The sequence below is a fragment of the Phaethon aethereus genome, assembly GCF_964289735.1.
Source record: "Phaethon aethereus genome assembly, chromosome: 5".
Classification (NCBI taxonomy): Eukaryota; Metazoa; Chordata; class Aves; order Phaethontiformes; family Phaethontidae; genus Phaethon; species Phaethon aethereus.
The window spans coordinates 18752444-18767522 of NC_138579.1; the positions used below are offsets into that span (position 1 = coordinate 18752444).

At 43.7% G+C, this 15079-nt stretch overlaps 1 protein-coding gene across 1 annotated transcript in view; it reads left to right on the top strand.

Annotated features, from left to right (window-relative positions):
• Positions 1 to 13936, top strand: part of ITPK1 (inositol-tetrakisphosphate 1-kinase) — a gene marked incomplete at its 5' end in the record, with an annotated part of 149037 nt that extends 135101 nt beyond the window's left edge. Inside the window, 4 exons of the mRNA XM_081999822.1 lie at positions 3708 to 3873; positions 5993 to 6060; positions 7548 to 7710; positions 13331 to 13936. Coding sequence (XP_081855948.1) covers positions 3708 to 3873; positions 5993 to 6060; positions 7548 to 7710; positions 13331 to 13653 — 720 coding nt within the window. The 3' untranslated portion in view covers positions 13654 to 13936. The remainder of the gene's footprint in view (positions 1 to 3707; positions 3874 to 5992; positions 6061 to 7547; positions 7711 to 13330) is intronic.
• Between the last annotated feature and the right edge of the window lie 1143 nt (positions 13937 to 15079).

Sequence of the window (15079 nt, forward strand, 5' to 3'; positions counted from 1 at the left end):
GCGTCGGCCAGCTCAGCGCTTGAACCCCACTTTGCCAGCACCTGTTTTTTAGACTTGAACAGAGATGATGCTTAAAAGTTGTCCTTCCTGGCTGCCAGCAGGTCAGAACATAACTGACCTTTGGTAGAGCTGCCGTGAGACATCACTGAGACCCATAACCTGAAGAAATGTGTCCAGAATGACTCTTTTTCTAAGTGTTGAGCAGACAGGAATGAAAAGGTAGAGAATCACTGTGTTATTTGAGACTGAATTCCTTAAGGACGTTGTCAGTAAAAACTCTTGGTGCCAAATGTTTTTCTTTTCAAACGACCTCTGCATTTATCATGAGGAATGCTATTTGGAAATGATGGTATAAAGTATTGTTCCCATGTTACTGCCAGACACAGCAGGTCTGTGCTAGATGAAAAAGAGCAAGTGCACCCTGCAAGCAAATTCTTGGATCTGTAATCATGCATGCTAAAAACCATGAGACATGGCAGTGAACCAGCATAATGCAACACTGTGGGTTGTGTGCTAGTCCTTGGGGCTGTCAGCACAGAGCTTTGCAGAAGAGACATTTCACATGGTTTCCAGTAGCCTAGGTCAGTTCTGTGCTGAGAAGATAAACTCTCTGGGTTTCCATACTTCTAAAATAGGATGATAAGTACCTGCTCATCTTATATTAGTTTGTGTGGATTAACTAACAAATATTTGAAGAGAACACTATAGGAACAGCGCAGTTCCTGCCAGTATGATGTTGTACATACTATAACAACAACAGTCTACACAGGAGGAGTAAGAGACCAGTGTTTCTTGCCACCAGTGAGAGACAAATGAGGTATGATGTTGTTGCCGTGAATCATCTTGATGGACAATTCTGCTGGTTAGAGTAGGTTTCTTGCACAGGTTGTCACCACTCAAAAATTCACTCTGTGCTGCCAGACAGCAGATAGATAGCATCTTGTATAATAGAGACGGAGTAAGAATATCAGCTGCAGGTAGGTATTGAATGCATGCATTGACTTGAACTCAGAGAATGTTAATCTACTGAGTCATTGTGCATGCGTGCAGACAATTATGTGATCTGATGTGGTCTACCAGATAAGGAGGAATAAAAACAAAGATGTTCTCAGACTTTTAACTATGAATATTTAATCACTGTTATTTGCCATGGCTATGTTTTTGAACAACAAAACCTGTTATATTTACTATTTTTATTACAGGGACAAACTAAGGTATTAGAAAAAATCCAGTCTGAAAGTACAGCATACATCAAATGAGCAGCTGATCATATACAATATATGAGAGAAAGCACAAAGTGGTAAAGTTTCCTTGTAAAATCGTTCCAGTGACCCTGACTTCACTAAGATACAGCTAATCCCAGAAAGCACGAAAGCTTACAGGAAGCATTTGGAAAGCGCAAGCAAGCAGTGTAACTCATCTGCACCGTGCTGAGGCAGGAAGCTCCAATTTTATTCAGTATGTCACTGTGAAGTCATTGTGGGACCCAGAGGAAGTCTCTTAGCCTCTCTGGGCTGTCCTGCACCCTGAATAAAACAGTAGGCCCAAGCAGGCCAGTGAGAAAATATTAACAGGCATAAAAAACCCCGTGTTTCAGAGCTTAGGAACTTTTCTGGTAAGTCTTGTGCATCCTGCACTGACTGAGGTGGCAGCAGGCTCAAGGCTTGGATGGTTAGCTGTTGTCTTCAAGGTGCTTCAGAGGGGGAAGGTGCTCTAACCAAAGCGTCCCTACCTGTGGGAGGGAGTTTTGCCCAGAGGAAAGGAAGATAAAATGTACTTCAGGTTCTCTGGCCTTGAACAGTCCTTATTTGCATTCATCTGACTACCAACATGCCCTACTGCCACTGCGGGTGACAGGGTCCAGCATCACTGGAGTAATGAAGAGAGGTCAGTATTCAGATAACTAGAGCATAACTTTTTCAGGGCTTTGAGGATGGGGAACAAACCAAAGTTTATCCTCACTGCTGTGTAGGGGCACCCTGGTAATTTCATCACCTGTGCCAGAGCTGTGCTTGCTGCTGGTTCTGCGTAGGAGCCATGGCAGCATCCATACTCCAACAACAAACCTGCAAAAGGGGGCATCGCAGTTATGATAATTATATATGCCTGTAAGCATGGTAATGGAGGGATCGATGGGAAGAGCAGTACAACACGTGCTGAAGATATGCTGGCTTGTCAGAGTACTTCTGTGCACCTACCAGCATCTCTTCTGTGCTGTTTGAGGCTGCCGTTGTTCGTCACTCAGGCCCTGTAAATGCCTTCCTTTTGGGCATATTTGTTCTAGTCCCTTCAAGAAGGCTATCCATTTGGAGTAATGGGGTGAAACCAAGCCAAGAAAATCATTAGACTGGCCTGTGCTAGCAGTAAGAACTGGTAGAGTCTGAAAAAAGTTCTCTGATGATGTGGGTGAAACCCTGGTGCTTAGGCCATTGCAACTGGACTGAACCAAACCACAGGAAATAGAGCTGTGGGGAAGAATTCTTATAGTTAGTACACAGAGCTGTTCCTTCAGTTCTCATGATACATGCTTGTATTCAATACAAACTTTGTCATCTGTGTTGGTCAAATGTTTTACTCTTTTATTATACCTGCAGTTGCAGTAGCTTCCTAACTAAAAGCAGCAAATGAAATTGCAAAGAGCTGAGAAGAAAATGTTGATTGAAAATGAAAGATGCACTGCCAGTAGTGTTTGGAGAGTTGTGTGTCAGTGAAAAGAAACCTAATGAAATAGGACTAGCTGTTGAGAAGGAATTCACACGTGGTCAATATATATCCACCAGTAGATGTTCTCCCTCACTGCTAGTCAGGTGGTGGGTAAGCATGAAATTATTGAAAGACTTGTGCACAACTGTGTGTAGGGCTCTGCAGAGGGATCTGGACAGGCTGGATCGATGGGCCGAGGTCAACTGTAATGAGGTTTAATAAGGCCAAGTGCCGGGTCCTGCACTTCCGTCACAACAACCCCATGCGATGCTACAGGCTTGGGGAGGAGTGGCTGGAGAGCTGCTCGGCGGAAAGGGACCTGGGGATGCTGTTTGACAGCCAGTTGAATATGAGCCGGCAGTGTGCCCAGGTGGCCAAGAAGGCCAACAGCGTCCTGGCCTGTATCAGAAATAGTGTGGCCAGCAGGAGCAGGGAAGTGATCGTGCCCCTGTACTTGGCACTGGTGAGGCTGCACCTTGAATCCTATGTTCAGTTTTGGGCCCCTCACTACAAGAAGGACATTGAGGTGCTGGAGCGTGTCCAGAGAAGGGCAACGAAGCTGGTGAGAGGTCTGGAGCACAAGTCTTATGAGGAGCGGCTGAGGGAACTGGGGTTGTTTAGTCTGGAGGAGAGGAGGCTGAGGGGAGACCTTCTCGCTCTCTACAACTACCTGAAAGGGGGTTGTGGTGAGGTGGGTGTTGGTCTCTTCTCCCAAGTAACCAGCGATAGGACAAGAGGAAATGGCCTCAAGTTGCACCAGGGGAGGTTTAGATTGGATATTAGGAAAAATTTCTTCACCAAGAGGGTGGTCAAGCATTGGAACAGGCTGCCCAGGGAGGTGGTGGAGTCGGGATCTCTGGAAGTGTTCAAAAAACGTGTGGATGTGGCGCTTCAAGACATGGTTTAGGGGACATGGTGACGCTGGATTAATGGTTGGACTTGATGGTCTTGAAAATCCTTTCCAACTTTAGTGATTCTGTGTGATTCTGTGTACGTGTTTCCAGATGGCGATCATCTTCAACCAGGAGGGCCTGAAAGCTGTTCGCCCCCCTTGCGTCATTCAGAGCTTCATCAATCACAATGCTGTGCTGTATAAAGTCTTTGTGGTTGGGGAATCCTACACAGTGGTAAAAAGACCATCTCTAAAGAACTTCTCTGCAGGAATCTCAGGTACGTTGTGCCAATTTAAATGGAAATGTCAGTTCTTGAAGCCCTGGCAGCAAACAGCTCAAAAGAAAAATGTCTTTGAAATGGCTGCTGAAGTGAAGGCAGCTGGTTCTTACATACCATGTTTCCTCTTCTGTATTATTTCAATAGGAAGGGAGTTTACACATCTGCTCTGGAATAAGTACGAATGACATTTGTATAGTAAATATTTATGCAATGGTAACCTGAGTCTTACCTGCTAGAAACAGTGTTTTATGTCATTTGGAGAGGGAGAGAGGGAGAGAAATTCTCTCATTTCACAGTAAATTCATGTGTCATTTTTTCCGGAGTTTGTTTATAAATGTGCTTTGGAGAGAATTTCCTGGATTCCATCATTTCAGAACTTCCTCTCCTTATTTTTACCTTGATTATGTATGTGTGTTTAAATTAAAGATTACTTGTGCTCTCCCCTAAACAAACCTCTCTGTTCATGTGAGGCCCAGTGTTGGTGGGAAGTGTCCTTTGGTTTGTAGATACCAGCTGTGTTGGAGGGAAGGAGGAATGGATTTGTCAGTGAGGACAGTGATCCTCCTATATGTGACTAGAAAGCAGAACTTGAAAGGTTTTCATCAAAGATTACTTAAATTTCCTTTATGAGAAAAAAGCTCCTTTCCAGACAACTGCATTCTGTGACCCATCAGAAGCAAAAAGGAACTAGCAGCAGACGGATGGGAGCATGATCTACCTGCAACTGGACAAATCCAGGAGGTGGGGATGGGAGGAGAGAAGGTATCAGACTAAAGGAGATGAATGAACAAGTGCCAGTTTCTTGTCACTTCTCCTAGTGGTTTCTGCTGATCTTAGTATGTCCATGTATGTTCACCATTGCATTCTGCACGGAAATACGTATTTTCTTAGTATATGTATAGTAGGATCCTGGTAAAAGTCCTTGTCTGTAGCTATGTATGTCTGTATTTACGTTTAGGTCTGCTCTATGTCCTGATCAAATTAAGCAGGCCAGAATCTGTGTTCGTATAAACTATTAGGACAGTTGGGCTATACCGCTGGAAAGGAAAATTTTAAGGTGTCTTTCTAAAAAGGCCGTAGCTAATGTCTCATCTGTTAGTGTAAGACTCGAAAGTTGTCTGGAAGCCCACATAAAATAAATTTTGTGGGCAGATGAGGATAAAGTGTCTGGCTTTCTTACCCTCATCAGGAGAGTATAAGGGGGTCATGCCACAGGCACCTGTCTAGGCAGATCTGACGATTAAGCAGATCTGGTGGCTGTGAGGCACTCCAGGAGCTGACTGTGTGAAAGGACAGGGCCTTTCTGAACGGGAGGCAAGGCAAGAAGAGTATGTGGTGGTGTCAGACTGCAGAGTGGGTTTGGGTTTGCTTTTCACAGCTCCCCCCATCTTTATTCTATGTGTCCCTGTGGCTGGTCTTAAATGTGCACTCAGAGAGACCAGCATAGCAGAAATACTGTCTTGCTGGTACTACCTGCATGCTGAGACTTTGGTCCATGTGTTCCCATGCAGGTTGTCTGTACGATGCCATCAGTCTGCTGCGGTGGGAATCCCAAGAGGAGACTTCTTGTGGTGGATTTTTCCCCACCACTGAAACCTGCAGCATAGAGGGTGTGGGGAAGGAGGTGCTCCCCAGGGTTTCCACTGTAGTATGTTAGTGGCTTCTGCCTTCCCCAGGTTCACGGGGATCTCATTGTACCCTGGGTGCTATCGATCTATTGCCTGCGGTGAATGCAGCTTCTCCTTCTATCACATGCCTTCCCATTGGAACTGTCACTTTGAGTATGGCAAATTTGTAGAAATGAATTTCATTATCTTACTGAACTTCGATAATTGGCTTTGGTGAAGGAAAGGAAACCGATTTTTTATTAACCCTGTGCATTTCTATTTATCTATGGTCCAAAAACAGTGGGTGACCTGGCCGTGGGTCCCTGCCTGTGCAGGCAGCTAAGTGCCAGGCCGGAGAGGTCCTGTGGGTGGGGTGGGTGGCGGGGGACTGCCTGGTAGGGATCAAGACTAGATTGACAGGGCTGCAGTGCCATCTACTGTTCCTTGCACTAATCCTTTGGAAATTAAAATCTGGTATAAAGTTATTTACAACCTGCTTTTCATTCCAGACAGAGAATCAATATTTTTCAACAGCCACAATGTTTCAAAACCAGAATCCTCATCTGTCTTAACAGCAGTAAGTACACTTGGTCTTTTTTCCTCTAGCGCGGCTGGAAAGCTATCTAGTCCTTTCTTATCGAAGCATTAGCTAGTGACTCTCCTTCACAAGTTGTCTGCTTCTGTGTTGCAGGCTGAGGTCTGTTTGGTACAACGAACCAGCATGACTGTGTCCCCCTCTGGTTTTCCTTACCGAGCTCTGGTGAGGAAGCACTGATGCAGCAGGGCTGTGCTGCTTGCCAGGCCTAAACTCCCCAGAACTAATCTAGGCAAAGGGAAGAAGGAGGTTCTGAATGCAAATACCTGGCCTTTTCCTGTCCAGAGAGCTTAATAAGCATAAATCATCCTTCTAGGACTCAGTTCTGTGAGGAAAGACAAATGGTGAAAATTCAAGCAGAGCAATTGCATTTGGAGAGGGCCACAGAGGGCCAGTAGCGGTCTGTGGTGTGAGCATGCCCAAGCGCTATGACCACAGAGCCATTTCTGGGTGTCTTCCGAGTCCAGCAGTGCTAGCATGCTGCACAGTTTCATGCTTGCATTACCAGTCCTTTTAATAAGCTTTGCACGTATGAATCCTAACAAGTTCTCGGGCACTTGACTGCTGAGAAGGTCACTTTACAGGACTGGGTCCTTTCAATCTCTGAGTCTCCAGATTCTTTTCTGTTTCACAAGCTCTACTGGGGAGTAGTTTCATAGGGGGCAATGATTAAATTTTAAGTTGTGTGGAACACTGATAGGCATGCTAAATTCTAAAACGGTAGTTGTGCTAGTCATAAATCCATTTATGGCTAAATATACTTTCAAACTTGAGTATATGCTCCTGTGGTTTACCTGCCATCTCTATCATACACGTACACACTTCATACACACTTCTGTAGGCATAATGGCATACTTCTGCTGAATCACATGTTGTTTAAAAAGTGAAGAAAATCAACATCTTCCACTCATAAGTAACCTGAGTTACTTATTGTAATAAATATTTATAGAATTAGTTATACATGAAAACCCACATAAAAGATATGCCCTTTGAAGTAGCCTCTGCCCTGAAGACACCAGCTGAGTTGTATCGTGTGGCTCAGATTAAACTAGCAGCTGGAGTCTGTCCTATCATCTCTGTAACATAGGCCTTAATCTACATTGAAATAACAGAATGATATCCAGAATATTTGCAGCACAGGGTTAAACATGCCAGCTGTATATGGTTTTTCAAGGTGTTCTTAAAATAGCAAGTCTGATTTTCCATTCATTCCTACACTGCTCTGTCTCTCGAGGAGCTGCACCAGTATGAAGACAAAGAACTAGGTGCTTTAGAGCAGGTGAACTTCCAATATAGGAGGAATTCTGAATTATGAAAGCAGTTTCTCTTTGGTGTCTTTCTCTGTTTCATGCCACTGGTTCTCTGCAATTAGATTTGGTGGATATGCACCTGGCAACCTCTGAAAAATCAAACTTTCCACTAAAAAGACTGTTTCAGAGTCCCTTATAATGTGTCTTTTTCCACTATAGCTGGATAAAATCGAAGGAGTATTTGAGCGGCCAAACGATGACGTCATCCGGGAAATCTCTAAGGCACTGCGGCAAGCTCTGGGAGTTTCCCTCTTTGGAATTGATATCATCATTAACAATCAGACTGGGCAGCATGCAGTCATTGATATAAATGCATTCCCAGGTGAGAAAGGCCTTTCCACTCATGCTTTGTGGAAACTGTGCAGTGGGTGCTTAGTGTGAAGTTTTACTGCTGGTGTAATCATTATTTCTCAGGTCGGGGATAGGAGAAAGCAGCCAAATCGTTCAGACATCAGATACTGTTCAATGTGGGAAGGGCAGAACCCAAATCTAGATATGGAATGTGCTACTGTTATACCAGCTCTTAGGAGTTACGGTCAAATTTTAGTGGCCAGCTGTAACACAGCTGTCATGCCCTTCCTTGCAAAGGGATGCCCAGGAACTGAAGCCTGGGACTGTGTGCTGGGAGCTGGCCTTCCTGGGCCTGTGCCTCATTCTGAAGATGAAAGGAACTATAAATTCTATTTTAGGAAAGCCTTTTAAGATTTCTTTTTTCCAGACTCTGTGCCATTAAAAGTGTTGAGGGGGTGGAAGCAGCAAACTGTTCCCTTGAAAATCTCTTCGTGTGCAAATTGATTCCCCATGAAAAGAGATTTGTGCACAAAAGCAACAACACCAGGAATCTGAAGAAGATAATAAAATTGTAGGTGCACAAAGTTGCTGTAAGGAGTTAAATATTCTTGCAGGTTTTCATAAATGCATCCTGAAGTAAGACAATAGAATAGAACTTGTGAAAATAGGTGATTTTGTGCTCCACTTTTTATAGTGCAACATATGTCTTGGAAACAACTAAACAAGCTCCTTGACCACTGGAATTGTTAAAAGGAGTTGTATGTGTCTGTCGGGGGGGCAGTAATGGTCTGTCACTTGTGCTAAGTTCAGTAGGCTAACATAGGAAAAGAATACATCGTCTCATTTGATGCTGTTTTGCATAGTGTTTTTCTCTTTGAGAATCTCTTCTCGTTACCTGAATAGTGATGTTTGTTTCCAGAGACACAGCCTGCTACATGGTTTGTTTAACCTGTCATTGTAGACATTGAGTTTTCAATATGGCTGAGGTATCTTCACATGTAGAGATCTTGCCCTGAGCCCCCACTCGTCTTAATCTTTGAATTCAGGCCCTGAATCCCACTGCTGCCCTACAGTGCCTTGCCTGTCTATCTCCGCAGTGAGTGGCTTCCTTTTCAAAGTCCAGCCCTGCTATTCTCAGGTCACGTTGCAGCTTGGTTCTACTGTATGTTGTTGATGCAATCTGCAGACCTATGAAAACAGTCTTCTGCCAAGGGTAGTGAAACAACTTAAATTGGGTGTCAGATGGAGCCATATCAGTTTTATGAATAGGATTATATTTCAGACACTAGGTCTTGAAGTCAGTGATGCAGGACATTCTTTTGCAATCCTGCATCCTGCATTTTGGTTTGATGTTTTGGCTTTTTGGTTTTTCAAGTATTATTTAGGATTTGGTACTTTGTACAGTCTGAAATTCCCCTTTTCTTGAAATGTTGAAAAATCCAGATTGGGGAACAACTAGTGGCAAACTTAACGATTTAAAGAGGAGTAATGTCTTCTTGTTGTGGCGGAAGTTTGCAGAACTGCCTTCAGCCTTGTGCTCTGCTGTACTTCTACCCCAAGGCAATAGTTTTTGATATTCAGCCCAAGTCCATTGTTTCAGTCTGCACAGTAATTGGTCTTTGAAGAGACATTGAATTAATAGTGTTTCAGTCCTTGCAGGAGGCTTGAGAGCACAGGGAGGCTTCTTATGCACAGGTTTACGTTGTGTCTCACATCGGATTTTTTTGGTGACAAAGGTGGCTACTAGCTTTATCACCATGGGATGTGTTGAAGACCAGTTGGAGAAAGTCTAGAGCAGTCTTGCAGCCAGGACCAGACATGTGGAAGATAAAAGTCTGGAGGTAGACAAAATTGTCTTCAAATTTGTAAAAGGTAGCAGAACTGAGGAAAATGAGCTATTCTCAAGGGCTGCTGAAGTTGGAGAAAAAGCAATGGGGTAAAATACAACAGAAGAAAAGTTACATCTCAACACAGAATATTCTGTTGCCTGAGAGCATGTTCAGCCCAGGCAGCTGCATTTTCCTCCAAGGGCCAGTATGATTAAAGGCTGAGCAGCTTCAAGGGCTGGCTTCATTGATGGAGCCAGCACCTTGCTAATGAGAAGTTCCAATTCATCCCTTCTCAAAAGACTCACTGATGGGCTGCATCAGCAGTGGCATCTCACTGTTCTTGGCTCAGTGCAGTCCCAGGAAGGGGCTTTCATTTGCTCCTCTTTCTCAAGTCATCCTATCCTGCAAGTGTTGCAGTAGAGCCAAGCTGGAGCCAAGTTAGATGCTTCAGAGACCTGCCACATTATCTCTGCACCACTGCTTTGGGGAAGAAGGGGGAAGAGGTACCCTTTAAGGAGCATTCATAGCCTGTTTTCATGGAGCTCAAGCTACGGCTTGGGGCCAGGCCTGACCAAAGCCTTGTCCAACTGCCCAGAGGCTTGGCTTCCGTGTGTGCTGCCTTTTGTGTTTACCAGGCTTGAAGCTCATTTGAACCTGCCTCTCCATGGATGTCATCTTGAGATTTGTTTAACATCAGAATTGAAAGCAGATGTACCTGTAGGAGGATGTCATCTGTTATCTGTTCCATTAGCACCAGCAACTCTTCAAAAAGATTTTAAAGATAAATGTCTAAAAGGCCTATTGTGTCTCCTGTTCTATGGGAAACCACCAGGACTATATTTAGCAGTGGTTACCAGCTGAGATATTTAACTGTAGGCACAGTCACGTAGCATGTGGGTTTTTTGTTTATCTAACCTCAGGTAACTGAGAGAAAAGGCTCCGCGTAGCCTGCTGTCCTGTGGCCATGGCTGAGCTCACTCAGCCCGAGCAGCAGCTTGTGCGCACATTCTGCAGCCTGTCACCAGTATAGGTGAACTGCTGGTTCTGTGCACTTGTGTGTGGTAGCTGGAAGCATCAGATCTGAATGTGCACTTTATGTGTGTAAATATGCTGCTGCAAATGCAGAACACAGGCTGTTCATTTCCCTCTGCCCAGGGGAAGATGCAGAGAGTGTGCCAGATGAGGGAGAGTCTCCTCAAAATCAGGCAGGTAGCATCTCTAATGCTAGCTTAAAAATGCTCGCAGGCATTTCTTGACTCCACAAAGCTCAGGGGGCAGGTACTTGTTTTCAGATGCATTGCTGGTTGGACATCCTTCCTATCCATGCTCAGCCAGAGGACTCTCGAGACTGCTTTCAACAGAGCAAAATTCAGGCTTCTGGTAGACAGGCATTTCCAAAATGGTTTCAGTGGCCAGTGCTACGATAGTACCTGCTGCATGACGATTCATGCAACTTGTGCTCTGCGGCATGCAAAACTTAAATCCTCCCACTGATTCCTTGTGTGACATGAACCCCAAATAAATTGACAGTAGTTTCTGAAGGTGTAATTTAATCTGCCCTTCTTGATTTTGTTACCATCACAGCACAGTGATGTCCCACAGTTGCTTTTTTGAAAAGCCTACAGCAGCAGCCAGTGAACAGAGTGAGGCAATATCCACCAAGATTGCAGTCTTCCTCAGGCATCCTGTGGCTCAAGAGTTGAGACACCCTGGTTCTCTTCCTCCCTTCCTTGTACGTCTTTTTTTACAAGTGTATGAAGTTTCTTCTGAGCGACCAGGCAGAATTACTTGGGCCCTTCCACCTAGTGTGCAGATAACTTGCACAGAGGAAGCCTGCCTAATATCTACAGCTTCCTTACACTGTAACATCTGCTGATTTTAGGACTGAATAACTGGCCATCTTATTTCCATTAAATATTTAAAGCAACTTCTTTGTGAGTTTGCCAGGTGCCCTCAAACAAGGCTAGTTTGTTTTCTGTGAGCAGACGTGAAACACTCCAGAGTACTATGGATCTCCTCTCTGTTCAATTAAAGCTGTTACTATGGAGATGGCTTATTCCCAGGGTGTTTGAAGCACTCTGAGTAGATTTGAAGGCTAATCCCATGGCTTTTACATAAGCAAGAAAGCGTAACAAGCATCGCTGTCAAAGAGGTGGAGATCTTGTTCTGGCTCCCATCACCGTCCGCAAGAGTCCTAGTTGCCCCCCTGCCAACCATTGGATTATCTTGTGGGGCACTGGGAAACTTGACGCTTTAAAATGGGCGATTTGTTTGGTGAATCTGTTTAAGGGCCTTTGAGAAAGGAAAACTGGGAGCTGTTGTCTCACATTGCTGGTGTTTTGTGTGATCTGTTAAGTATCTAGGAGAATTGTGACCAGGCGCAATAAAACCCAAAGCAATGTAGCAGCGTAAATAAGAGTTAATCAGTTAATGTATGGGCTATAAATGCACCATAAAATCACCACATTTATCTTAAGGTGAAATTACCCTGTTAACCTTATGTTTTTCAGGAAGTTGGGTCTTTATCGCCTAAGGAAGTTGGTCTTTACAGGAGAATGGAGATTAAAATTGAATTATTTATGGATCTGAGGGAGTCTTCTGCCCTGTGATCACATCACTAAAAGTGTTTTAAAATGTGCATTTACTTTGTGGTCTCTGGTTCTGCTCATGTGCTGCTGTGTGAATGTGTGGTATTCACATGGGACTTCTAAACTGTTATTTATTGCTTCAGTTTCCTGTATTAATACCAGATCACCTTCAGATTACTTTTATAGACATTTTAAAACAATCAGCCTATCCCATTAAATACACTGACTGTCAGATATCACCTCTAAATACTAAATGAAATTGATAACAATTTTAAGTAATGCAGTAGCAGCTAAGATCCATTTCAAGACATTGTACTGATATGTTCCATGTCTGGTTCAATTTTAAAAATAAATGCAATGATAAAATTGTGCCTGTACCAGAGTGTTTAAAATAGAGCCAGAAGCTTTGTACACCTGCTGCCACCCTTTGTGTCACCAAAAACGTCATGTCTCCTGATATTTGAGCAACTGTTTTAACCGGGAAACTTGTTCTTAAACTCTGCATTGTGAATCATATGGAATCGCCTAACAGAACATGCAGAAAGGTGGTTTCAGTACTGAAATACAAGATTGATGTGTCTAGCAAATACTGTATCAATGATACATGTTTACTGTCCCTCGAGTGTTTTTTCAGACACTGCTCATAGCGGGGAACGTGTTTTAAAGTGCCAAGTTAGGTTGGATTAGATGAGCATCACATTGCTCCTTGCACAGTGGGAAACTGCCTTTTTTGTAGGGTACAAATCCAGCCCCGCTGTCCTGAGGCTTCCCTGATTGAAAGTATTGCTGGGCAAATTCTAGAGATGGTCCAGGGCCTCAGGGAAACTCTGCATTAGAGCTACTTCTTGTAGTAAACCAGGAAACAGGATGGAAAAGATCAACATTACACCACAGAGTTTGTAACTTAGGGAAAAATCTGGACTTGGCAACAAATGATAGAATGTACCTAAAATTATGTATACACATATATACTTGGGAGGAAAAAGAAACAGAAAATCTGAAAGGTAACAGTTTTTCTCATTGAACAAAAGTATTTTTGTAGCAAGGGTCTCTGTTCCTCTTTATTGTAATCTGCTCATGCAGTCACTCAAAGTGATGTCATGGAAAAGAAGCCTTTTTATTATCACTTGGAGGACAAGAACAGCCCAAGAAATAAACTAGTTGAAGCAGCCTTTCAAAGAACTTACAAAATTACTTAATTGCCTTTTTTTCTCTCCATTTTTCCTCTTTACAGGTTACGAGGGTGTTTCCGAATTTTTCACAGATCTCCTGAACCACATAGCTGCGGTCCTGCAGGGTCAGGCACCTGAGGTGACCCAGCTAAACCGCAGCAAGCTCCTGGCAGAGCAGACCAGCGGGATCATGGACGAGCGGATATGCTGCGCTAGCACAGGCTGTCTCAGCGTCATGGGAAAAGACTCCTCCTGGATTGTGGAAAGTGAGACCAACAGCTCAGTAAAACTGCAACACCAGAGACTAGGCTGCAACTCGGCAGTGTCCCCCAGCTTCCAGCAGCACTGCGTCGCTACATTGGCAACAAAAGCTTCTTCTCAATAACTTGCCAATGCCATGGACTGAGAAAAAGCCACAGGGATACAAATTGTGGTCCCAGAATCAGATCAGGCTCTAACAGTACAATTGCGAAAAATGAAAAAATAACACAAAAGACAACACAAAAAAATGAAATAAAAAAACCCTTCAATTTGATTTATCTTGATTTGCTGATGAAATGGACTGAAAGGGGGAGGGCGAGAAAGTGATTCAGATCCATTTCATCAGATTCCAGTTGCAAATCTGTAGTGAGTTTACACACACATGGGTTTTAACACTAGTCCTTTCATTGTGGGAGGGTTGCTCTTTCATTTCTATTGTTCTTTGTAATCACCGGTGACCAGCATTTTAAAATCGGACCTCATGGTATCAAGAAGATAATAATGTTGAAATGCAGTGTCTGAATGTAACAGTGCTAGAGATTTTTGCCTAAAATATTCCCTGTTCCCTTTTTCCAGGTAGGCTGTTGCAAAAGAAAGCTAAGACAACTTCAGTATCACTAAACCAAATCTGTTGAAACATTGACCAGTCAAGACATTGTCAGGTAGCTTGCTGTGAAGCCGCGGCACCTTGAGTAGCACAGAGCAGCCTGGTTGTCCAGGGTGCAGAACCGAGGTGACCACGCTGGTTCCAGCTTTGCAGCTTTTCCCCCAGGCCTCATTGCTTCAGTCAAAAGCAGCTTCTAACCACACTTGCCAACAGCGGCACATTTGATCCAGACGGGGTGCTGATAGTTAGGTTGAGTGATTTAGTAGATTAAATATCATCCTTTCAATTGTCTGCTAGTGGTGAAATCCTAAAGGAGTTAATGGAAGCAGCTCATTTTTTAGCAGAGAATTTAATTCTCCCTCCATTGCACCTGTGAAGGCTCTGGGACAGGTCTGCAAAAAGGCTGGCAAACAGAGCCCTGCATTTTCCTTGGAGCAGTGCACCTGATCTGCAGATCCTAAGGGGTAACACAGTTGCTACCTTCTACAGATCCATTCTGCTGTGTGTTTTATTTTTCTTTTGCAGATTAAATACAAGCAGAATTGTGTACATTTGTATGAGGTAGAAGTACACAACAGCTCTAGCTTAGAGACATTATTTTGTTACAAGCTGCCAGATGAGGCCATGTGGTAATTTACAATAGTGCTTTATACTATTTGTAAACTATAGCATAGCCAAATTGTATCTGTTGAGATACACAGTAAACCTACAGTGTTCACCCTCTTGCATCTTCTGGCGTGCCAGCATCTTCAGCTGTTGAGAATTCCTGCAACTTTTGCCAATTCTGAACACTAAACTGGAAATATCCAAGTCTGTCAGTGCTGAGAACAGAGACACTATTTTGGTAGACAGAGTGGCCTTCCCTTCCCCATGTAAGCCCTACGATACATTTAAGAGGGGTAGTGTTAAGAAGATTTCCTTAGTTAAGCTCCTAGCTTGCAGA